Source organism: Danio rerio, chromosome 1 (assembly GCF_049306965.1).
Source record: "Danio rerio strain Tuebingen ecotype United States chromosome 1, GRCz12tu, whole genome shotgun sequence".
Taxonomy (NCBI): Eukaryota; Metazoa; Chordata; class Actinopteri; order Cypriniformes; family Danionidae; genus Danio; species Danio rerio.
In genome coordinates this window covers 6,776,183-6,802,129 of record NC_133176.1, presented here as the reverse complement: position 1 = coordinate 6,802,129, position 25,947 = coordinate 6,776,183, and the positions used below count along the sequence as shown (strand labels likewise).

At 37.8% G+C, this 25,947-nt stretch overlaps 1 protein-coding gene across 1 annotated transcript in view; it reads left to right on the top strand.

Annotated features, from left to right (window-relative positions):
* Positions 1–3,951: 3,951 nt before the first annotated feature.
* Positions 3,952–25,947, top strand: part of ndfip2 (Nedd4 family interacting protein 2) — a 40,482-nt gene continuing 18,486 nt past the window's right edge. The window contains 3 exon segments of the mRNA NM_213347.2: positions 3,952–4,191; positions 19,680–19,842; positions 23,364–23,494. Coding sequence (NP_998512.2) covers positions 4,156–4,191; positions 19,680–19,842; positions 23,364–23,494 — 330 coding nt within the window. The 5' untranslated portion in view covers positions 3,952–4,155.

The following is a 25,947-nucleotide window of genomic DNA, read 5'->3' as shown; positions in this document are numbered from 1 at the left end:
TCTTCCCTACCCCCCCCCCCCCCMMCCCCCCCCCCCCCCTGGTTAAAAAAGCTGTCCTAGTCCGCCCCTGCCCATAACTCATTAGGAGAATAAGCACAACCCTGATAGACCATGCGCTGGTGCGCAAACTGTATTTTTTTCATTCTTAAAGCAGCAAAAGTGGATTCGGAAATGTCCCTAATGCTTTTGCACTATGCCCTTTAGACTTTGCGCCAAGATCGTTAGAATAGAATCCATACACTACAGCCAATTTAGTTTATTCAACTCACCTAAAGTGCATGTATTTGGACTGTGGAGGAAACAGGAAACCCGGAGGAAACCTATGGAGAGAACATGCAAACTCAGAAATGCCAACTGGCCCAGCCGGGACTAGAACCTTCTTGCTGTGAAGCAACAGTGCTAACCACTGCCATACGCACACACACACACACACACACACACACACACACACACACACACACACACACACACACACACACACACACACACACACATATTTATATATATATATATATATATATATATATATATATATATATATATATATATATATATATATATATATATATATATATGTATGTATGTATATAAGCTAAAGAGCTCATCTGTGATGTATACACTTTATAAAGCATTTCTTTCTTTCTTAAAACTGCACTGCGTTATACATGTGGATGTATTATGTGTAAAAATGCATTTCTTAGCACTTTTTCCGTTGAATGTTGAATGGGGTGAGTTTAGTTTAAAAAGTGGTGAATGGAGGTATTGTTTGGATCAGGCGCTGCTTCATCGCATGACAACAAACAGTCATGCTTATGGCTCTGTGTGAGGAGGCCCTCTAGTGGCTGAACTAGAAATCATATCAGAAACAGCCTGTTAAATCTCATGAACTGAACTGCTTTTAAATCTTGACAATTGACAAATGAACAAACAAATGAAGCTTACATTAAATTGTACAGTGTTTGGCTGCTTTGAAAAACATTAAGATAAATAAAAAATATTCTATCTATATTTTAATGTACATAACATATTGTTATACAGTAACTCAGTGGTTTGCACTGTCAGCAAGAAGGTCGCTGGTTTGAGTCCAAGATGGGTCAGTTGGCATTTCTGTGTGGAGTTGCCATGTTCTCCCCGTGTTGGCATGAGTTTCTTCCAGGTGCTCCAGTCCGCTCTCTAGTCCGAACACATGCGCTATATGGGTGTTTCCCACTACTGGGTTTCAGCTGGAAGGGCATCAGCTGTGTAAAACAATTGCTTGATATTTTGGCGGTTCATTCCTCTCTTGCGACCCCTGTTGAATAAAGGGACTAAGCCAAAGGAAAATTAATGAAAAAATAACATTGTTTTGTCTATGTTTATGTACATACCATATATAGCATATATATTTTTTTCTTGTTATTTTTTCCTTTTGCTTATAGTATGTGTTTGTTTATATGCATGAAACTTTACAGTTTATGTACTCTGTGCTAAAAAAAAAACTTTTTAAGGTCAATATTATTAGCCCCTTTAAGCAATTTTTTTGTCTACAGAACAAACCGTTTTTAATACAATAACGTGCCTAATTACCCTTACCTGCCTAGTTAACCTAACCTTAAGCATTTAAATGTCACTTTGAGCTGTATAGAAGTGTCTTGAAAAATATCTAGTCAAATATTATTTACTGTCATCATCGCAAAGATAAAATAAATTAGTTATTAAAGATAAGTTATTTAAACTATTATGTTTAGAAATGTGTTGAAAAAATCTGCTCTCCGTTAAACAGAAATTGGGGGAAAAATTAACAGGGGGCTAATAATTCAGGGAGTTTAATAATTCTGATTTCAACTATATATATATATATATATATATATATATATATATATATATATATATATATATATATATATATATATATATAGATAGATAGATAGATAGATAGATAGATAGATAGATAGATAGATAGATAGATAGATAGATAGATAGATAGATAGATAGATAGATAGATATAGATACATCCCCTGACTTTAGAATGTGAGCTACATAATAAACAAACAAACAAATAAATAAATACTATTATTCCTACATATTTCCATTTTTAAATGTCTTATGTCTTTGCATTATTCTTCCAGTAGATGGAGTTATGCATGCTTGATTTCACAACTCACAGCCTGTAGTTGTTGACACTGAAGAATCCCTGCTGAGGCTCTTTGACCTTCATTTATGATTCTAGTGATGAGATACAGATGCATGGACAAATTAATATTTTATATGTTTATTTTTACAAATTAATAAATAGGACAATGTTTACATGAAGCAGCACGGTGGCGCAGTGGGTGGCACAATCGCCTTACAGCAAGAAGGTCGCTGGTTCAAGCCTCGGCTGGGTCAGTTGGCGTTTCTGTGTGGAGTTTGCATGTTCTCCCCATGTTGGCGTGGGTTTCTTCTGGGTGCTCTGGTTCCCCCAAGTCCAAAGACATGCGGTACAGGTGAATTGGATAAGCTAAATAGTCCGTAGTGAATGTGTATGGATGTTTCCCAGTGACAGGTTCCCTCCTTTGCGTAAAACATGTGCTGGATGAGTTGGCGGTTCATTCCGCTGTGGCGACCCCAGAATAAAAAAGGGACCAAGCCAAAAAGAAAATGAATGAATGTATGAATGAATGAACAATGTTTACATAACGCTTCTTGGCAGGTCACATTGAATGACATGTAAATGACAAAAACTAAAACTGAAGGAAAAAGGGGTGTAAGCTGTAGTCAGTTTTTCCAAAATCATACAAAGCTTATTAGCTACAAATGACATAAACAACAGCTTACACTGAGCAAAAACTTTTCCTCCCCTTTATTAATAAGAAATTACATAAACAAATTTAAGAAAGGGCAGCACGGTGGCTCAGTGGTTAGCTCTGTCACCTCACATCAAGAAGGTCATTGGTTTGAGCACCAGCTGGGTCAGTTGGCATTTCTGTGTGGAGTTTGCATGTTCTCCCTGTGTCCAAATGCATGAATGAGTGTGTATGGATGTTTCCCAGAACTGGGTTGCAGCTGGAGGGGCATCTGCTGTGGCGACCCCTGATGAATAAAGAGACTAAGCTAAATAAAAATGAATGAATGAGAACATAAAGTCTGTTTTTATAGTCCTATTTGCACATTTTGCAAATACATTTAAAAGTCACTATATCTTTGTAAATGACCAAATACACATACACACACGCACACACACACACACAGACACACACACAAACACACACACACACACACACACACACACACACACACACACACACACACACACACACACACACACACACACACACACACACACACACACACACACACACACACACACACACACACACATATATATATATATATGCACAGTGGTGCAGTTGGTAGTGCTGACACCTCACAGCAAGAAGGTCGCTGGTTCGAGCCTCAGCTGGATCAGTTGGCATTTCTGTGCTGGATAAGTTGGCGGTTCATTCGGCTGTTGTGACACCAGATTAATAAAGGTACTAAGCCGAAGAAAAAAAGAATGAATGAATATTAATGCATATACTGAATGAATATTATATTGTATAATGCAGGACTAAAAATGCAAGTACAACAACACAACATGAACTAAGAGATAAAAAGTGTTATTTAAATAAATCCCAGCAAATTATACAAGTTTAGAAGCTTTATACCGAGTTTTACATGCAATATTATTATTAGAGTTTTTAAGGAGATCACATATGAATCAAAATCCTTTCTGAAAATGAAAAGTAAAGGTGTTTCTTTGAAAATTTACATTCATGGATGTACAATTTTGCAAGAAAACGGAATGAATTAATTATAAATTTACAACGAGAGGGGTCTAGGTTCAGAGAGTAACCGAAGAATACAATTTTGGGGGATATAAATTACTAAAAAAAAATGTTTGACGTGCACAGTGCAACGTCATGCCTGCGTCACGGACTACTCCTCCCACTCGCTTTGTTTCTTGGGGCAGGACGCGACAGCATCTGCATGAGCGTTTGCGGTAAATCATGGCTGTTCTGTGAATGGAAAGAGCTGCCTTTTTCTGTATATAAAGAATCCGAGCCGTATGATCTCAAGTAAGATCGAGACCCGACTTTAATTTGATTAGATCAAGGATTTTCTGGTTTTGTTCACCGCTTGCTGGGCTGGCCGTGTATGAAAATGGACCAGGCGGCGAGCCGCTACCAAGTGGTAAGTCTGAATCCACGCAACGTTATATAAGACGATCTAACATGCCATGTTATACAATATACTGACATCTCATGTTTGTTATGTTTGGTTGGTGGCATTTTTTCCGACTGTCTTTGAACGTTCACGACTTCCGCATCATTACCGTTACAAAGTGCGCGCTGCTGTTCAGAGATCCGCTAGCTGATGTATTGAAGTAAAGTTGGTTTTTTAACCGCACATTTAGACTTTCTCCTTAATATCATTCCTGAAAAGTATTCTTGCAAATTCTATATGGGGAAATCAATAGCAGCCAATGACTGTCAAAGTACAACACTGTTCACAGTCAATTAAATGGTGCTGAGGTTGTTTTGAAGTCATACATGCGATTTCAGACCGAATTTTCTCATGGGGGAGAGTACTGAACAAGCATACTCAAGTAAAAGTACCATTACCTGCCTAAAAATGTAATGCAAGCAGATTAAAAGTGTCTGTTGTAAATATTACTCAAAGTATGAGTAAAAAGTAGCCCCTTTAAAAGTACTCAAGAGTAGTGAGTACACTCTCAGAAAAAAAAAAATAGTACAATGTTGTACCAAAGACGGTACAAACCCTTGTCACTGGGGTAATACTATTTGTGGGACAGGATTGTACCTTAAGTCAAAGAAACAAATTTGTACCATAGCAGTTTGTACCTTAAAGGACATGATTTGTACCGTGGTAAACCAAATTCTACCTTTTAAATATTAAGATACAATATTGTACCTTCATCAAAGGTACAAATCTGATCCAAGAAGTTACCACCACAGTGACAAGACACTTTGTACCTTAACAGTGTCAAAAATGCTCACCAAACTTGTATGTAAAATGCCTTAAATGTTTAGTTGACAATACATTTACATTTAGTCATTTAGCAGACGCTTTTATCCAAAGCGACTTACAACAAATGAGGACAAGGAAGCAATTTACACAACTATAAAAGCAACAATGAATAAGTGCTGTAGGCAAGTTTCAGGTGTGTAAAGTCTAAGAAGGAAAGCATTAGTAATGCAAGTGACTGCCGTTCTGATGCAGTTAGGGAGTTCATTCCACCAACTGGGTTGATTGAATGCGAGAGTTTGGGAAAGTGAATTCTTCCCTCTTTGGGATGGAACCACATGGCGACGTTCATTAACTGAAGGCAGGTTTCTGGAGGGCACATAAATCTGCAGAAGTGAGAGCAGATAAGAAGGAGCAAAGCCAGAAATCGCTTTGTAGGCAAACATCAGAGCTTTGAATTTGATGTGAGCAGCAAATGGCAGCCAGTGCAAACGGATGAGCAGCGGAGTGACATGTGCTCTTTTAGGTTTGTTAAAGACCCCTTGTGCTGCTGCGTTCTGGAGCAATACCTATAGTTTAATGTTTTACCGGTTGTTTTGTATTATAGAACCTAATAATTAATGTTTATACGTTTTTTTAAAGATATGCTTTTAAATGATGATTCTTGTTTTAATATGGGAATTATTTATGAAATCACTATGCCTTTCCAGTAATATTTAATATTATAGATATTGTAATAAAGAAGGATTTATTTAACACTTTTGTACATTTTATATGAGAACAATTGTGTGACTTCATTTCAGTTGTACCATAAAAGGTACAGAACAGTATCATAAGAGGTCTTCTCTGTACCATACAAGATAAAATTTTTTACAAAGGTACAAAACTGTTTCTCAAGGAACATTATTTGTACCATTGTGTACCTTTTTTTTCTGAGAGTGTAGTGAGTATAACGCTGTAAAAAGCTGATGCTTTTACATGTAATTTGTGGATGTGTGTAAACGTGACATTCTGTAGTGCATTTAGTTATTGGCAGCAAGCTCACAATGTCATAAGCCATTCATTTTAGGTTGTGATGTCACCAAAATTTGATGTATAGCCAACGTCTAAGGACAAGATTATTTTGATGTCCTATAACGACGTCAAATGACGTTGATATTTTGTTGATTTTAGATTGTGTTTAAAAGTAACCAAAATCCAACGTTGAGCCAACATCTTTAACCAACGTCCCATTGATGTCGAATACTGACATTTATTCGTTAAGGATGGCAACCAAAATCCAACATCTGATAAACGTCAAAGTGGTAACGTCCACACAACGTCAAGCTGTAACATCATTAGACATTGATATTTGGTTGATTTTTAGGTTGGACGTTGATGTTGGGTTCTGATGCCAAATTTTCATTTCCAAACAAAATGCAATGTCCCAACAAGGTTGGTGTACAACGTCAATCTGACGTCATGTTGACATCTGGTGCCTGCTGGCTGTTTAAGGCCCGTTAGGTCATTATACAGTAAACATCCACAATCTTCTTATCAGTGACATGCATCTAAACAGTCTCTGGGTGAATGCGTGTAAAGATTTTGGACATCTTGTACACTTTTATTGCTTCCGAACAGTTTGCTGCAAATATAATCGTCCATCTCTTGAGGTTGTTCATTATGATGTGATTTACCTTCTATGTGCGATTTGATTGGACAGGAATCACAGGACTGGATTTTCTAATCCCCATAGACAAGAAAAAAATAAAGTAGTGACTGCAGGTTAAAGGAAAGTAGAGGAGTAAAAGTACCAATGCAGCACTGAAAATGTTCTCAAGAGAAAGTAAAAGTAAATTTTTTAAAACTACTTAGTAAATTACAATTCCTGAGGAAAAACTACTCCATTATAGTAGTTTTAGTATTTGTAATTTGTTACAGTACGATGTATAGGAATCGTGTCACAACACTATTCATAAAAACGAACAAATGTGCAAACATAAAACCAACTTTACCTCAGTAAGTGATGATTAACGTGTTTGATAAGTAGTAATAACTTTATACCGTCTGAGATATGATACAGTAGGTCATAGTCCAGTTTTTTTTGTAGTAAAGCCACACATCTACAATTAAATCATCACTTTTAAGCAGTGAATTAGTAATAAAGCAATGGAAATATAAAAAAACGAGCTGGACAACAGTTTTACTATAGTAAACACAATGTTTTAATATATGTAGGCATAAAGAACATGGTGTGAAAGGATTTTGTAAAGATTTGAAATTATTTTAAGTAGCATTCACAGGGTCAGACAGAAATGTAGCTTTTTCTCCTCTGAATTTTGCAACCAAAATATGTGGAGTATGCCGAATGATTTTGAGAGGATTTCAACTAAAGACTCCTGAAATAAAAAATAAACAATTTTTTTAACCTTTATTTGTTGGTTTACAATTAGAATTGCTTGATTGTTAAAGTATATCTCACATTTAATGTATTTACTAAAAGGTAGAAAGTATTACTTCACAAACTGTATTGGACTTAAATCGTATAAACATATGAATATTATTCAATAATATATCTAAAATTTGTATAAAAATACCTTACATATTTTTAGGTATGTTTCACACACTTGCGTAAGTAAACAAATAGACTCAATGAAGGGCTAAAATGTCTGCGGATGATTCCGTGTGGGCCAGTCATTGGTTTTGAAGAGTTCATGTATATACTGATATGCTTTTGCTGTGTTCAAATGGATTTAGAATCTTACACACTTGGGGCATTGAGTGAAATTTAATGTATAATACCTCAATGGTGCATTGTTGTGATCATCTATGTTGTTACATATTCTATATGTTGTTATTATATTGTTGATGATGCATAGTGTTGTCATGATACTGGGATTTTTACCTTTAAAACCTCAAAAATATTGACACGCTATACTATTTTCAGTACCAAGTCTGCCGCTAAAGCATTAATTAAAATAGCAGTTTTTATTTATTTGCTAATTTCTTCATTTCACTGGGCTAGTCCAGATTTTCACTTGGTCTGACAAACTGTTTACTGGCAGACAGACAGATGGATGGATGGATGGATGGATAGATTGTGCCATTTTGGTGACTGTCGCTTTAAATTCAAATGAGAATGTTCTTTTTTTCAAAAGAAGGCGGAGCAACAAATGCCTATAAGTCAGCATAGTGGCAGATTTAAAAACAAGACTAACCATGTATGCTAATGATGGTGAGATCATCACTAATGGGCGGGGTTTTCCCCTTTGATGACATGTATCAAGGAAGAATGTCAATCAAAGTGTTTCTGCACACTGTTTTAGTGTTTTTATCAAGTGCGATTAAAAAAAACTAAGATTAATACATTTCTACTATTAGAAGCTGGTTATTTTTACAGACTCCTACAACAGAAGTGTTTAAACACCTTATAAAAGTGATTTTTGCATAAAGGGTCTCCTTTATTTTTAGAGTACAAACTACTAGCCTAATTTACATAAAGTTAAAACATCATTGAAGCCAAGTGAGCAGTCAGTGATACAGAATTAAGCAACAGAACACAAATACAGTGCTTGACGTTCTTCTGTCTAAAGTTGATTTTGTCTTTTAATGTTGATTAATATTAGAGACGGCAGCCGGTTGCTGTTACTTGGAGAAATGTATTCCACATATTTAGGCTGTCAGTTGAAGCACCAGAACGTGTAAAAGAGATCTCCATTGATGCGATGAGGCAAAAGTGCGCAAATTCTAGTCAGCGTTGGTTTGTTTTGGAGCTTTTGAGTAACACTAGTGCATTCCAGTACATTTTGTGGTGTTCACTTGTTTTAGGCCTTTCAGAAATTGCAATGTCCAGTAAGTGTTTCAATGCATTTTGGTGGATTCAAACACATTTTGCCAGCTTGTTGCCTTGTTTTTGTCCAGTTGACTGAGTTAAAAGTGTTGGGCCAAAAGAGAGATAGAGACACACACACAAAGTCAAATAAAAGTTCTCTTGGGTTTAAGTCACTGTATCATAAACACCAGAAGTGTGTTATGATCACAAGTTAGTGTGCGTTTTCTACCCCAAACAACATCGCTCTGGCCTTGACTGCTTGCTTGTGATTCATCTGGATCAAGATCCTTCTGTTTATTATGGAAATCTGGTCTACTTACTGCTGGAAAGGTTTCCTAGATTATAATATAATACATTTTACAAACATGCAGTGCAAAATGCTATGAATTACCATGGTAATAAATAATTAGGGCTGCACAACATTGGAAAATATGACATTAGAATGTTTAGTTTTTTTTTTTTTTTGATAAATATGCGATATATAAATAACATTTTACTAGACATTTGGTAAAAAAAAAAACACTAATTTAGACTAGGCCTGTCACAATATTCAATATATGGGCTTATCGCACAACACATGGACATGACCTCATCATTTTTGGTGATGCAATGTAGATCACCCATAAATAAAAACCAATTCTAGCAACATTTTAACTGATTGTGCAACATATCCATCTCTATTGGAGGTGTCAGTGTCAGTATGGTTAAAAACACTATAGTATTTACTCTAGTATCTACTATAGTATTCACTAAAGTATATTTTCACATCTGACAACTGAAAATAGATCTGGTAGCAGATATTGCAGCCTTTGTTTCTAGCGTGGTTCGTTTGGCATATGTGAATCCAGCAATCGCGCTTGGTTCTACGCCAAAACAATCAGTCCAAGATCGCCTGAATGAGGTGGTTTTGGCTGGATTTAGTCTGGAGCGAATCGATTGTAGTGAGAAAGCAAACGATCCGAGCTCGGCTATATCACAGTGTTTTATGGATATGTAACAGGCATATGGCTATAAGAGAGAATTATGAGTAAAGTGGGAGGTAATTCCAGACATTCCAAGTCTCCCGGAAGTTTCGGGAGTCTCCCACAAATGCACAGAGACTCCCGGATGCAAATTCTGACCAATCTGAGGAGAGTTTACTCACACGACTTGTTTTAGCTATTTTGGTCCATTTAGAAACTTTGCTCTTTCATCCATTCGAATGATCGTTTTGCTGCGGTGCTTAAAACAGGCGTGTGCGATTAGCGTGCTCAGTTACGTGAAGCCATGTCTTAACAATAGAGTCACCCAGGAAAATTTTGAATATTTTTCTGGAGTCCGGAGTTTGGAGGCGTTCTCACGCTATGCTATCCGAATCATGCCCAGGCCCGTTTCCCGGATCGTTTGAGAAGTGTGAGTGCGCTGAATCGGGCTCAGGCACGGTTCACTTGGCCAGTCCTGGCCCGGTTGGAATAGGTGGGCCTGAACGCGGTTCACTTGGGATTTGGCGTGGTACGCTTATAGTGTGAGTGCAAAGCCTGAAACTGAAAGCGAGACGTGACTTTTAAGGGACCGTTTCATATGGGTTTATTAATCAATCGTACTGTTCAATGAACGCAATCTGCCGTAGTTTATTAAATACGCAAACCCCTCACAGCACGACAGCTGCGCGCCTTCAGCAGACCTTCTCGTTCCTGCAGCACGAGGACTTTATGATTGTTTATGAGCGCCAAAAGTGGTGGATCTGTTTGGCGAAATATCTGACTGCGTGTCACTGCATATCAAACAACTTAAACGATATAACTAGAGAAATCTCCACTGTGCTGAGCGAGAGTGCCTCTCTACTGAACAGCGCAGCATCGATGACGCAAGTGTGCCCAGGCCCGATTGTAATGTGAGTGTGGGCCGTCAGGGGAGACAGGAGGGGGGGACAAGCGTGCTTTGTCCCGGTTCGAGGCTACTGTACATAATGCGAGTAAGGCCTTATATACGGTACTTTGTGGTTTTCTGGGGAGTCTAACAGTATTTACAGAAATGTAATAATCATATTTAAAACTACACTGTAAAGTCACCATTGTATAAATAATTCAATAAAATAAAACATTATTAAAGTTACCAAAAGGTCGAGTTCTGTTGCCTGAATGCATGCACATTCACAGGCCTTAAAAACAAATGCAAATGAAAAACTATCACTCCATTATGGTTGCATTACTCTGCAGTAACTCCACAAATCTCATGCGTTTTTAACTTGCTCATGCTATAATCCGAGTTTTATAAACTGATGAATTGACGCTGAAAGGATATATTATGCAGCCCTAGTAATAATAATGTTTTGGAACATAGTACTACTAGGGTTGTAACAATATACCGGTATGACGGTCTACCACAATTTGAACGTGCATGATTATCATACCATGAACAATTGCATATCAACGGTTTTAACCCTTAAAGACCGAGACCGAAAAATAAGTATTGCTCTTAAATGTTTAATAACTTTTGATCCGCTGATCCGATTCATACAATTCAAAGATTGGCATAAAGAAGAGAATCTCAGCTCAGTTGCGGACTTTCAGAGGCTCCGGAATCAGTGCGGTTACGTCATCAAAATTTGACAACGCTGATTTGACAAAGAAACGCTCGTCACTGTGTCTCCGGACAAACCAGACATGCTACATTGATGCATTGTCCCTCCTCCATGCCCAGATTGGTTCAAACTCGCTATATCACAACCAATAAGCATAGGTTTCGCTTTTGTTTGTGGACCAACACTGAGCTTTTTAAACAACACGGAATGAGAGATAGGCATACATTTATGCGCGGCTAAATAAAACGCAAAAAAAAAAAAGGTTTGCATGAAATAATTCTCATACTTAGTACTTTTGCATGCACAGCAGCACAGAAACATGACAAAACAGTGACACAGCAAAGACGAACTGCTGCTCTTGCTGTTTTCAAAAGACGCAAATGAAGGTGCAGCTGTTTGTCTGCATTGCAGACAACCCTATCCAAATCCATATCCACAGACAACCATATCCATGCTGGCACATAAAACCTAAGGATGTTCCATATTGAATCTAGTTTCGTTATGTAACTATTTATAGTACAGTAAATATTTATATCTATTTTTTTACTGAGGATTTGCACCATGTTTATTTGGACTTTATTTGGACTTTGACACATTATTTATTATTTTCTTTTTTTTTTTTGTTCATTGTAAGTGGTGTTGTTTATAGTAACTAAAAATATATTATTTGGAAAAAGTCAAATTTGCTTCACTGTTCTACTATTTTGTAACATTTGTAACATACCGTATACCGCAAAACCGTCAAACCGTGGTGTTGTTTTAGACGATTATCATACCGTAAAAAATTCATACCGTTACAACCCTAAGTACTACATATAATAACATGACATATTTGAAAAGCAATGCATTATATATATTTGCTAGGTAAATATATGCACTACTGCACAGAGTGTAGACTTTGGATATGAGTATCTGTTAAAGGCTAAAGTGGACTTAATGTTTATTCATGGTTTATCAACAACCCTGTTACTTTGTGCTCTGAGAATCATTTGATATTAAAAGCACAGCCCTCTGATATTTTTCATTTCCAGAGAACAGCACAGCAATTGAAACTCAATTCCCTCAGCGTTGTGCAATTCATCCAGCAGCCCTCAGTATGTTTTCTATTCACGGTTTCTATGAAGGAAATTCAAACTACAGCTCGCTCTTAGTCACAAACTTTTTTTTTTGATCTTGCTTCATACTAGAATGTTGCCATAGTGACCACCGCAGAATACTGCTGCTTTAAGAAGTGTCAACAAACAGGCGTAGCTGGTCTTAAGATAAATCGATGTTTGGGTGGTTGTGGTTGTGCCACATGAACCTTTCTCAGAAGTCTCTTGCAGCAGGTTTTTTATATCTTAGCCTTCTAGTCCTTCCTCTTTCTTTATTTTACTAATCTTCTACCATCATGTTGATTTCTTCCACAAAACATTATCTTTGTCAGACCATTTTATTTTAAGATTTAGGAATATTTTAAACTTTGTAGGCTGATTTGCAGCATCCATTTTGTTATTGCACGTTCTTTCTTTCATTTTCTTTTCGGCTTAGTCCATTTATTAATCGGGTCACACCAACGGGATGAACTGCTAATGCTAACTTAGCCTGCATATGTTTTACACAGTAGATGCAACTGCAACCCATCACTGGGAAACACCCATACACTCCCATTCATACACATATACGGATAATTTAGCTTACCCAATTCACCTACAGCGCATGTTTTTGGACTGTGAAGGAAATCCACGAGAACACGTGGAGAACATGCAAACACTACAGAGAAATGCTAAGTCTTGAACCAGCCACCTTCTTGCTACCCACTGTGGTAGCCCTTTTTCCACATTCGCTATATACAATATTGTTTTGTGATATGCTTTTAACTCTGTTTGATGATTCAATTTTTGTTGTGTTGTGGATTGTGTGGGAGATAAAACTACACATTCCTTTCTGGCCAGTCATTGCTTGCTGTTTTAATGACATGCATGATGTCATCAAGAAGTTGGAACTAGCAACATAGTTTCAGACACATAGGCTGTTTCTCAATATGCATTCCTCAGTGGTCTTGCGTCCTCATGTTCTCAGGTTTTCATGTAACATCATCATCAACTGCCAAAGTTCATTTCCAATACCAGGGCTCAATAATAGGGACTGCCCAATGGCCCGGGGCAGTCCTCCAGAGAGATGCTCGGGACAGTAAACAGAATTGTTTTTGGCCCAATCAGGCCAGTGCTACCATGTCACTAAATTTTAATTTGCCTGGACTACTTGTGAATTTAACGCAAATAGTCTTAGAATAAAGAAACAATTTATGATTTAAGCCTTTAAATTCTACCTTCTCTGTGAAGTCGTAAACACCATATTGCTTTTTGTTTCCTCTTATCTGACTGGATGTTGTGAGCATGTTATTGTTGTTCATAACCTGGTAAAAACAAGTACAGCGAAGAGACGGCAATATTACTGCAACATAAAATTAAACTAAAAGTAAACGTCTGAAACAGACATTTACATGGGTACAACACAACGAAAAAAAGTGCTGTTTTACATAGTTTGCAGTCAATTTTAAGTCAGGCACCTTTTGTTTTGCAATAAAATACCTGCACACTTTCCATACTGCTTCCATACCAAAAAAAAAAAAAAAAAAATATATATATATATATATATATATATATATATATATATATATATATATATATATATATATATATATATATATATATTATCACGCATGCTAATCATTTAGTTTTAAAGTTGAGAAGCATGCTTGACAGACTTCATAAGAAAAAGATGATTAATTCTAGCATCCCAATGGCCAGTGTTGTTTACAACTTTGTCTGAATTGTAGGCTAACTTTGTTTCATTATTATTATTAATTTATTAATGTTGTGCAGTCTGGTCAGTATGGTCAACTGATAGTACACAGTTTTGTTTAATTCATAGGCTATATTGAGAAACATTAATAATTTAGAAGCACTTAGTCTTTTTAAAATCTGTGTTAAGTGACTGGTAGATTGCATTGGTAGTCTTAATGTTTTTCCATCCATCCATCCATCCATCCATCCATCCATCCATCCATCCATCCATCCATCCATCCATCCATCCATCCATCCATCCATCCATCCATCCATCCATCCATCCATCCATCCAATAATAAAGAATGTAAAATGACTGTTGTAACATAGTAATCAGAGTTATTTAGTGCAGTGTTTCTCAACCACGTTCCTGAAGGACCACCAGCACTGCATGTTTTGGATGTCTCCTTTGTCTGTCACATCCATTACAGGTCTTTCAGTCTCTGTTAATGAGATGATGATCTGAATCCGGGGTGTTTGGTTACGGAGACAGTAAATGTGGTGGTCCTCCAGGAACGTGGTTGAGAAACACTGATTTAGTGAATTTAATTTCATCTTTAAAAAATAGAAATGTCAAAATGTTCTATTCTTAAAATGTATATTTATTTTTGCACGTGTAGTATTGCCTACTTAGTTACATTCACTGTATTTTAATTTTATTTTCATTAATATCAAGATTGTTCTATTGGACAACATTGAACAAGAAAAAAAAGAAGATGAAAAACCAAATATAAAAGCAAAAAAACTAAATATAGAGTAGGGCTGAGTGATATAGCAAAAAAAAAAAAATCAGTTATTGTCTTTAAAAACGTCATGATTTTCGATAATGTCTACCCCGCCGTTGATGCTAGCATCCAACATCAATTTCTTCATGATAAAAATGGAGAAGGACAGCCTTAAAATCAAAATCAAATCACTTTTATTGTCACATCATAAGCAGCACGTGTGCTGTGATGAGTGAAAAGCTTAGGTGCTGGCTCCAGACAGTACAAAACACAGCAAATACAACGACAGTCCAAAATACAGTAAGTGCAAAATACAAACAGTACAAAAACAGCGATAATGTGAAATTGACAGCGATATGTACAATGAATAGGCGTCCACATTGTTGTAGGCAGTATTGTTTCAAGTATGAATTGGTTCAAGTGCAGTGCATGCCACATATTGATGGTGTGCAGTGAGGGTTATGGAAGAGTCTGTGTGTGGTGTGTTAAGTGTTCATCAGCCTGATAGTCTGAGGGAAGAAGCTTTCCTTCAGCTGGCTGGTGCGTGATCGGATGCTGCGGAACCATCTGCCTGAGGGTAGCCGAGAGAAAAGTCTATGGCTTGGGTGGCTGGAGTCACTAATAATTCTCTTGGCTTTCCTCATGCACCGCCTGGTGTAGATGTCCTGGAGGGAGGGAAGTCCAGCAGTTCGCACAATCCTATGTAGGCCTTTGCGATTGCTGCTGGTGCTATTTCCATACCAGGTGGTGATACAGCCAGACAGGATATACCTAAGAAAGGATCTTCATGCATTGTTCAGCAGTATTTTGGTTTCAAATCGTGTGGCAGGTGCAAATGGTAAACCAGAATATGCGACTATCTGCAGGCTTTGCAAGAAAAAAGTAAAGGTATATTTCAATCCAGCTTAAAATACAGTAGTATAATATTTTGTCCATATGCCAGCCCTAATCTGTAATGTAATCAATAATCGACATGGTCTTAGTATGCATCATAGATATATACATTAGATGTCGCCTACCCTGTTGTTGTCTATTGGAAGGAATGCGTCAATAGAGCCGCCATTTTGGAACAGGGTAGCGCTGCTTTGAAATGAATGCGGGACCAAGGTACAGTGGAGGACTGTGGCCATCCAAAGCCAGAGATATACACATATATCTATGATCGGGAGTTTTCCTGGACGTTAGAATGCAATTTTCTTTTTAATTACGAAAATTTATAATTTTTCATCACTTTTCTACATTGATGGATCAGTGATCGCACTGGCATTCCTGACAAAAAGCTTGTGTTTGTGTGTATGGAAATGTACTATCCACCCTCCATGTTAAATTTGATCTAATCATGTCCTGAAACACAGCTCCTCTCCTGCTTTCACTTCTCATACTGACGGAGGGAGTGATTCGTTTGTGAATGAATCTCCGTTATGAACGACTCTTTCACTAGCCGATCATACAAGTTTCTGGCACCGCAGCATCTCGTTATCATATTTCTTTTGCACAGTTTGCTGATTTTATTCAACAAAACTAGCGTGTGCTGAGTGTTTAGTGCGAGTTGGAGCTACTTTGCCTTATGGTGAATGCAGTAAGTGACTGTATTATCATCAATATTGTTACCTGTTTAGCACAAAAGTTCAGAACATACAAAAACGTAAAAAAACTAAACCGTACCGATGAAATGTTCTGCCTTTGTGTTATGCTTTCTTTGTTTGCTCGTTACTACACCCGTAGACTGCTCTAAAGTCCCGCATCTTGACGTAATAACACTGTCTTGACTAGTGCGGTTGAATGACACTTCTCCTGGGAGCACTGTACCAATGTGGCGGCGCTATTGACGCATGCTCAGGGTCCCTATGCGATATCTAGTGTATATGAGTATGCATCCTTCTTATTGCTTCTTTAATCCATGTTAGTAAATGTTTACTTGAAGCTAATTCTACTGGCAGCAAGTCAGTGCTTTTCTTATTTTAGTATTTTTGGTGAACACTGATTCTGTGCTGTTTTAGTCAAAACAGAGATAAGATATATTATTAATCTCTAGTCTGGCCAGTTTTAAAGTATTTCAGTGCTCACCACTAGAGATTCTTGTCTTCTCGATGGCTGTTTATGTATTTATGTAATGCTCATGAAGGTTGTCTACTGGTTGTCTTCAATGCAGAGCAAGAAAGCGCACGTGATGATAACCGTGTCGTTATTCACATGCAGACTTCATTGAATCTCTAATCCCATTTCTATTCACATTTCATCAAGGCTAGCCGCTGAACCTTGAGCATTGACCTATGCATGCAGAGAGTTCTGTGGCTCTCAGCCCTGTCAGGCGGCCTCAGATACTATCAGGTGGTGGTGTGGTGTTGTGAAAGATTGTGTCCCAACTTGATCTGCTTAACTGGCAAGCCATTGGTCATCATTTCATTAGTTGTTGTTGGAAGTACCCACTCTAGTCTGAACCCTCTGTAGGATAGTCAATGAGCTGTAAACAAAAGTTGTAGTCATTTTCTGGCCATTGCCGCACGTTTCTTTTGTTGTAGATGTGTGTAACATGGTCTTTATAACAGATTGAGTCTGTGAATCAGACTCATTTCATCAGGTTGTGTCCACTCGTTTGGACGATGCTGACGACACATAAAACAGGTGCTGCTGAAGGATCAGTCTTGTGCCTCCGTCCCGTGGTTTGCATTACCGTTGCTCTCCTGTTACTGCGTGAATCTCGCTGTTGGCAGACAGCTGTGCATCATACTGATCTCCGATGTGCCAAATGCGTCCCTGCAATCTTGAACTGCCATAATAACCAGAGACCGCAATGCTCGGAAAGACATTTTCAGGTCACTTCATGCGGATTAAGGTTTAAGCCTTCTCCATGTTTTATTCAGTGCCTGTTTTCTTGAAGTTTAGCTTTACTGATTGTTTTGTTCTCTGAAGGGCGAGGGCGGTGAAGTTAGGCCACCCAGGAGACCGACTTGTTGACTCGACTTGTTGACGTGTTCTTGCAGTGTTAGATGATATCCTCCTCCCTTCATTCAGTACATTGTGGTGTCTATTTAGTAAACATGAGACACAAGGACTTAGGCCCAATACCAATTCTACCCATTAGCCCTTCCCCTTACTTTTACCCCTCGTTTTACGCGGTCAGGTGAAGGGCTGTCCCAATTCTATTTAGCTTGAAGGTGTAGGACTAAGGGGAAGGGCTAGGTAGCCCTTGAAACAGATTTTCCAGGACCACATTAAAGACCAAGAGGTACGAAAATTTCCCAGAATACTCCATTTACAAAGGCAACATGGCTGCATGCGAGAGTCAGGAGGTCTACAAATACGTATTTATTGGCATTAAGAGTTTTCACAACTTTTTAGCTTTCCAAAAAAAAAAATCGAATGGGGATTGGGCCTCAATCTTAAGGGGTTCCTGTTATGCTTTTACACTTTTGACTTGCATTTAGTGTGTAATGTTGCTGTTTGAGCTAGGAAAGAAGTTAATAAAGCACTCTATATCTGTTATAGTGAACAAGGCCTGAATCTCTATATCACTCTAAGTTACTCTATATCAGTAAGAACTCTATCCCCCGGTTTCACAAACAAGGTTTAAGGCTAGTCAAGATTAAATTGCATGTTTCATCGGTCTCAACTCAAAGAAAAACTTGCGGTAAGATGTCTTAAAATACGTCAGTGTCATTTTTTTTGTCTCCAGGTGAACACCAGTGATATATTTTTCTAAGGCCATTTTTATAAATGTGGCTTAAATAGCCTTATTTAACTTAGGCCTAGTCCTGGCTTAATCTAAGCCCTGTTTGTGAAACTGGGCCTATATCTTTGGTGGATGAGAGAGCTTAACGCACTGGAATTAAAGGCTGATGTATACTCCTTCGTCAAGTGCACGCATATATATTCGCACAACCTACATGTGGACGCATAGCCCTTACAGTGGCGGTCACCAACGTTGACACGTACCTCTCAAAAAATAAAACTACACAACGCAACAACTCGTAGCACAAGCTCCGTGATCGATTGGCTTGGTAGCGCTGATGAGTATGGGTGGAGGTGAGAGCCGCACGAGCCCGATGGAGTGAGTGTTTACAAGTGTGGAGTCCCATGAAGGAGCTCTAGATGGAAACTGTGGCTTTGAACTCTATTTTGAAGATCCAGGCGCAAGGTCCAAGGCGCAGCGATTTGTTTTAAAACTATTTCTAAATTCAGTTCTAATAAGTAACATAATAATAATAATAATAATAATACAAATAATAATAATAATAATAATAATAATAATAATAATAATACAAAAATGTATACAGTGCCCTCTGGTGGATTTGTCATCTAAAACATGCAGCAAAACAAACCCATAGCAATGTATTTTATCTTCTGTTAAAATGTAGGCTGAGGAACGTATTACTGGGTTGAACATAATGGTGTGTCCAAGAAGACTGGAACCATTGATGACTCAATAACTTCATTTATCTGAACTGATCTTCAAACTTTGCAGTCCTTTGTTTTACATCCACAAACAGTAACGTTACACACTACATGATAGATCATTTCATGGAAATAAAAGCATAATGGTGCACTTGAACAACTCTTAATGTCGTCTTTCTTTAATAGTTGTGTTTGTGTTCTTCCTCAGTTGCACAGTGAGGATGACTCCTCTGAATATTAAAAACACTGTGGCCTTTAGTTATGTGATATGATGTGTAAAGAATTGGGTGCATCTGAAATAACGGTGCACTAGAACAACTCAAAGTGGTCTTTCTTCAGTCTGAATAGTTGTGTTTTGTATGCCTCCTCAGTTGCACAATGAGGATGACTCCTCTGAAGGGGCCGCCAGTGCTGAACCGTCCACATCCACCCAGGCCGTTGGCGCTTTGGAGGGAATCAGCAACCTAGCAGTGGATACAGAAGCTCCACCTCCTCCATATGCAAGCGTGGCACTTGGAGCAACAGCTGCACCAGGTATGGAGATCCAAAAAGATTGATCATTTCCTCATTTGATCTGATCTGATTGATCATTAAAACCCTCGGCCAGATCACACGATTTTTATTGTCGGTTATGAAAGTCAGATTATGTGGTTATTGTCTTGATAAAATTTTGATTTGTCATGGGAATCAACTGTGCCAGACTACATGTTCCTTCACGATCAGTTATTCCGGGACGTCTACGATGAGCGTTATTTCCTAAAGCAGTCACAAGTGTTGCAATAACGATATTTCTTACCTCAATTTCAATATTTTTTTTTTATCTTATTTCAATCTCTGTAAACACTGATGCTTGCTGACAACTAGGCTGCATTATTTAAAGGCATTTGTTATGACATTGATAGGGTCAAACATATATTTTCTTTTTAATATTAAGATATTTTCATTTAAATCTAAATGTGTATTTTTCAGCCATGGGCTGCTTATTAAACACTCCCTTACCTGAACTTGCCACGAATGAGACGGAGAAAATGAAAGCACATCAGCACCGAGGAAAAATCAGATGCTTATGACAAAATAATGATATATTAAAAAAAATTTGCAAATATATGACAGAGGTGGTGACGCAGTGGGTAGCACGTTCGCCTCACAGCAAGAAGGTCGCTGGGTCGATCCTCGGCTCAGTTGGCGTATCTGTGTGGAGTTTGCATGTTCTCCCTGCGTTCGCGTGGGTTTCCTCCGGGTACTCCGGTTTCCCCCTCAGTCCAAAGACATGCGGTACAGGTGAATTGGTTAGGCTAAATTGTCCGTAGTGTATGAGTGTGTGTGTGTATGTGTGGATGTTTCCCAGAGATGGGTTGCAGCTGGAAGGGCATCCGCTGCATAAAAACTTGCTGGATAAGTTGGTGGTTCATTCCGTTGTGGCGACCCCAGATTAATAAAGGGAATAAGCCGACAAGGAAATGAATGAATGATTGACAGAGGTTTGTGATACAACAGTTACAGTGGAGCATTAAATCCTTATTTTCCAAGAGCGAAACAAATCATCCACCAACACAGTTCAGTAGTGGATGGGCACAAAAAAAGAAAAAGAGAATAATTTGTAAATTTTTCTTGGAAAGAATATTTGATTTTAAACAAGTTTTGTTTGTTATAATTTGTATCTTAATTTTAATGTAGTTTTTGTTGGTCAGTTATCTACCAGTCCGCTATATACTTCAGCCACCCATTACTAGGCTAAATATGCAGCCTATTTTTTGATTACTTGACCCGCTGAATGAAGGCATCACCGTTCATCTAACTGTAAAATTATGTGCTCCTATTGGCCATTGTCACCCACGTGACTGAACTGTGACCAACAGGAAAGAAAATGAAACATTCTAGACTTTCTGGGATGGTGTCCTGAGAGGTGGTATCAGTTGTCGTGAACTATGCCATATTAAACGAGAAGAAAGGATTGAATCTTGTGTCACAACACCCATTTGTTTTTTTCGACTCCCTACATCAAGGAAATCGTGCCGAAATCATGACAAACTCATGTGATCTGACCGGGGCTTAAGACAATACTGTGATTAAGAGTCAAACTTTTGATGACCTTAATTCGATTTCTGCTTAGTTCCATTATGACTTTAGTCGGATTAAGACATGTAGGCCCAATCCCAATTCTATTTTTGTACCCCTTCCTCTTTCCCTTGGCCCTTACAACAGAGGGTTAAGGGGAAGGGCTTCAAAAGTTACCCCTAAGAATTGGTGCAATACTACAACACCAGCACACGGCATCAAATGTCCTCGCGATTTCTTGCTTCATATGAGAACAGACGATCGCGACTGCTGGAGTGATTCCAGTTGTGTTATTTTTTGGTATTTATCTTCAGGAAATCACTGAAGGTATATATTATGTTATCATAATGATCTAATGAGGCAATAAGATCGTAATATTGTGCATTTAACACAGTGGCCATGCTCATCAATGTAAACACACAAAACAGCCTTAACATTATAGCAGACACTGTAAACAGCTTATTGACAGCCACTAGTCTTTTTTGACAGGGTATTCCAGTGTCATCGAGTGTCAGAATGTTGTGGGACTGCTGTACAGGAGTTATTATTAGGGATTGCAGATCGCTAAAATTATGCAATTTTTTAAATTTTTTTTTTTATTTTTTAATTTAATTTTTTTATTTTATTATTATTATTTTTTATTATTATTATTATTATAATTTTTTAAGTATGACGGTAAAACACGAACGAGGTTATGAATATAATAAAATGTGTTTGTTTGTTGTAAAAATTAGTAATAATGACAAAAAATACTAATTTGTGGATCTAATTACTTCCGGGTGCAGCTGTTGCTGGGGTATTCTGGGAAATTTTTCTTACTTTTTTCAAGTGTGGTTCTGAAAAGTCTTCGTTTAAAGAGGTGTATACCCCTTGCCCTTAGCCCTACGCCTTCAAGCTAAAGAGAATTGGGACACCACTACCCCTTCAAGGGCACGCGCAAAATGAGGGGTAAGGGGAAGGGCTAAGGGGTAGAATTGGGATTGGGCCGTGGAGTGTTTACATGGTATACCCTTAATCTGATTATTGTATTAAAATCAAAGTATTAGTGTCCATGTAAACTTACTTGATTCCATTGAAAGAAACTAAAGTTTTTCCTCTCACTAGAAGTAATTCGGTTAATCACAGCCATATATTTATTCAAAAGAGATGTACTGTAGGTGTTTTATCCAAGCTTTAATGGCAGGGAAAGTCCCTTAAACTTGCGAGCGGTCATGTATGATGTATTTCTAAGTGGTTATATTTTCGCAATTTCACAGGAACTGATTCAGAATTTCCGTATAAACAGATCAACCTTTTTTTTGTGTGTTGTGCAATGCAGTAGGGCCTTTTTTGATGCATGCTGCATCATGTCTGCTTGTGAAAGATCAACTATTTATAAAGAATGATCATGTGACTTGCATCCGCCATATGCTCTGCAAATGGCAAAAAAAAAAATGATGTAAGGACATTTTTGCCGAATTGTCATGTTTCCATTAGGCAGATTTTCAATTCACTACTTAAAGTGGGACAATTTGGCTGAATTTACACTGCACTGTTCAAGTGACTCAATTCCGAATGTTTTTTTTTTTTTTCTTCTGTCATGTGGCACAGATCGGATATGGCCCATGTACTTGTAAGCAGGAACAAATCACATGGATTCCGATTTACTCAAATCAGATTCATGCCTTGTTCACTATAACAGGTAAAAAGAATTAATAAAGGAACTCGGCAGAAAAGAAAATGAATGAATGAATAAATAATTTAAAGATATTCTGAGGATATTCTCAATATAAGTGTGCCAAATATTATTATTATTATTATTATTTTTTTTTTTTTTACCAAGCACAAGGCAAAACCTACTGCTTATGATCACTGCATCACAATTTTTTGCATTAAGGAATTTTTCTCACATCTCTAGAAATGAACAATAGTAATAGTGATTGTGATGCTCCTTTGAAGACTCGAAACTAGAAATGTGTGACGAATGGCTGACCTATGTTTTCTCAATTGTTTTTCAGAGAGCACATTTGCAGGGGACTTTCCCGTTCCTCCACCATACAGCATTGCCACGTCTCTGCCCACTTACGATGAGGCAGAGAAGGCTAAAGCAGCAGCCATGGCTGCATCCGCGGTGGAGGTCATTCCACGAGTGAGTTTCTCATCCGCCTACAACACTACATGCTCTGCAGAAACAAATACCAAGCCCTCGATTCACACGTCTTTCCACTGGGACTCAACCATTTTAGAAAATAATAGATTTTAACCAGTATTGAGATGGGGATTTTTATCTTCAGTATTATTAAAAATAGACAAGCATTCGGTTAGAGCTAAAGTACATCTAGGAGGTTGTTAGCGCAGAATAAAACTTTACTTGATTATCGGCTTTTTGTTGACTGAAGGCCTTTATTCTTTGAAAACAACTATCCTCAATGTACTTTATCCAGTTTATTACACTGCTACTTGCCACAAAATATAAAAATTGTACACAAAATATTGTAGTGAGCCAAAATAGTTTATTAATTCTCTAATTAAATGCAAAGCTGACAGAAAGGAAAGCAGCTGAATAGAGCTGATGGAGCTTAAACTAACCTGCACATTACTCAGCTACAAGATGGCGCCAAACAGTCAAAAATGCAAATCTGACGGAAACAGAATCAGTTGAATGGGGAATTGACTAAACGATGTATTATTCATTTAAAAGACTACACCAAACAGTCAGAAACAGGGTAGTGACAGAGAGGAAAATACATATATAAGTAAATGTTAGTATATGTATGTGAAGGTAGGACCATTCACAGACAGTCATGGTGATTCGAAGTTCCCAGATGAGGCTGTGTTATTCAGCGGTTGTTAACTAAGATAAACATACCTTGGAATGTCTCAACTGACCAATCAGAAGTGAGTATTCCAAACAGCCATGTTATAAGTAAGGAAAAAGTACATCCAGCTGGGTGTTATTGCAAAATAAAGCCTGACAGGTTATCGGCTGTTGTATAAGCCTGAAGGGCTTTATTTTGCAAAAACAACCACCTGAATGTACTTTATCCCACTTATTACATGGCTACTTGTCACAAAGCTCTAAGCTGATTGAAAGGAAAACAGCTGAATAGAGCTAATGGGGCATACACTAACCCACACATTATTCAGCTACAAGATGGCGCCAAACAGTCAAAAACGCAAATTTGACAGAAACCGAATCAGTTGAATAGAGAATAGACTAAATGATGTATCATTCATTCACAAGACTCCAGCAAACAGTCAGAAACAGGGTAGTGACAGATAAGCAATTACATATTAATATAACTATAAGTATTTGGATGTGAAGGTAGGACCGTTCACAGACAGTCATGGTGATTCGAAGTTTCCGGATGAGCTTGTGTTATTCAGAGGTTGTTAACTGGGAATAACATACCTTGCAATGTCACGACTGACCAATCAGAAGTGAGTATTCCAGACAGACGGGCTATAACTAAGGTATAAAGTACATCCAGTCAGGTGTTATTGCATAATCATCAGTTGTATAAGATTAAAGGGATTTATTTTGCAAAAATAACCACCTGGATTTATTTTATCACACTTATTACATGACTATTTGCCACAAAGCATAAAACTAAGACCCAAAACATTGTTCTGAGCCATAATAGTTTTTTAATTCTTTAATTAAAACAAAAACAGCTGAATGAAGCATACACATACCTACGTATTATTCAGTCACAAGCTGGCTCCAAACAGTATATACATACAGATGCGAAACTATTCACTGACTCTCAAGATGATTCAAAATACCTGTATGAGCCTGTGTTATTAGTTTCAGCAGTTTTTAGTGGTTTTAAAATAAAGTACTGTGGTATCATTGTATTTTATTGTCCAACCCCACCTTTAGGGTTGTCAAAAGTATCGAATGTCTAGACCAGGTGGCCAATCCTGTGCCTGGAGAGCCACCTTCCTGCATATTTCAGTTGCTACCCATATCAAACACACCTGAACCAATTAATTAGGACCTGAACACCACATGATAATTACAGCCAGGTGTGTTTGATATAGCTAGCAACTGAAATCTGCAGGAAGGTGGCTCTCCAGGAACAGGGTTGGCCACCCCTGGTCTAGATCAATCGCTACTAAAATTTTAAAACATTTATTTTGAGCGTGTTCTTAAACACCGCTGATTGGCCATGGTGTTCACAAGCTCAACAGATATGACTGTGATTGGCCGTGAAGGGCATTGGTTTAGACACTGTAGCGTTTTAAAGCCACGTCAATCACTTGATCCATCAGCGAATCGCTCGTATGTCAGCTTTGAAAAACTCCAGTGTCCATGTTTGTACTTGCTAAACAGTGGTGAGGAGTGGTAAACCAATGACCTTCATGGCCAATCACAGTCATATCTGTTAAGCATGTGAACACTATGGGCAATCAGCGAAGTTTAAGAATGCGAAATGAACGCTTTTTTTTACAGTACAGATTTTTAGTGAGCTTGATACTTTTGACAACCTTACCTACTTTCCACTGTGGCTTTGTTTGTCCAATACCTTCTGTCAACGTGACAACAAAAATCTGTAGATGCTTTCTGATTAGCTTTTAGCATCAGCATAAAAGAGACAT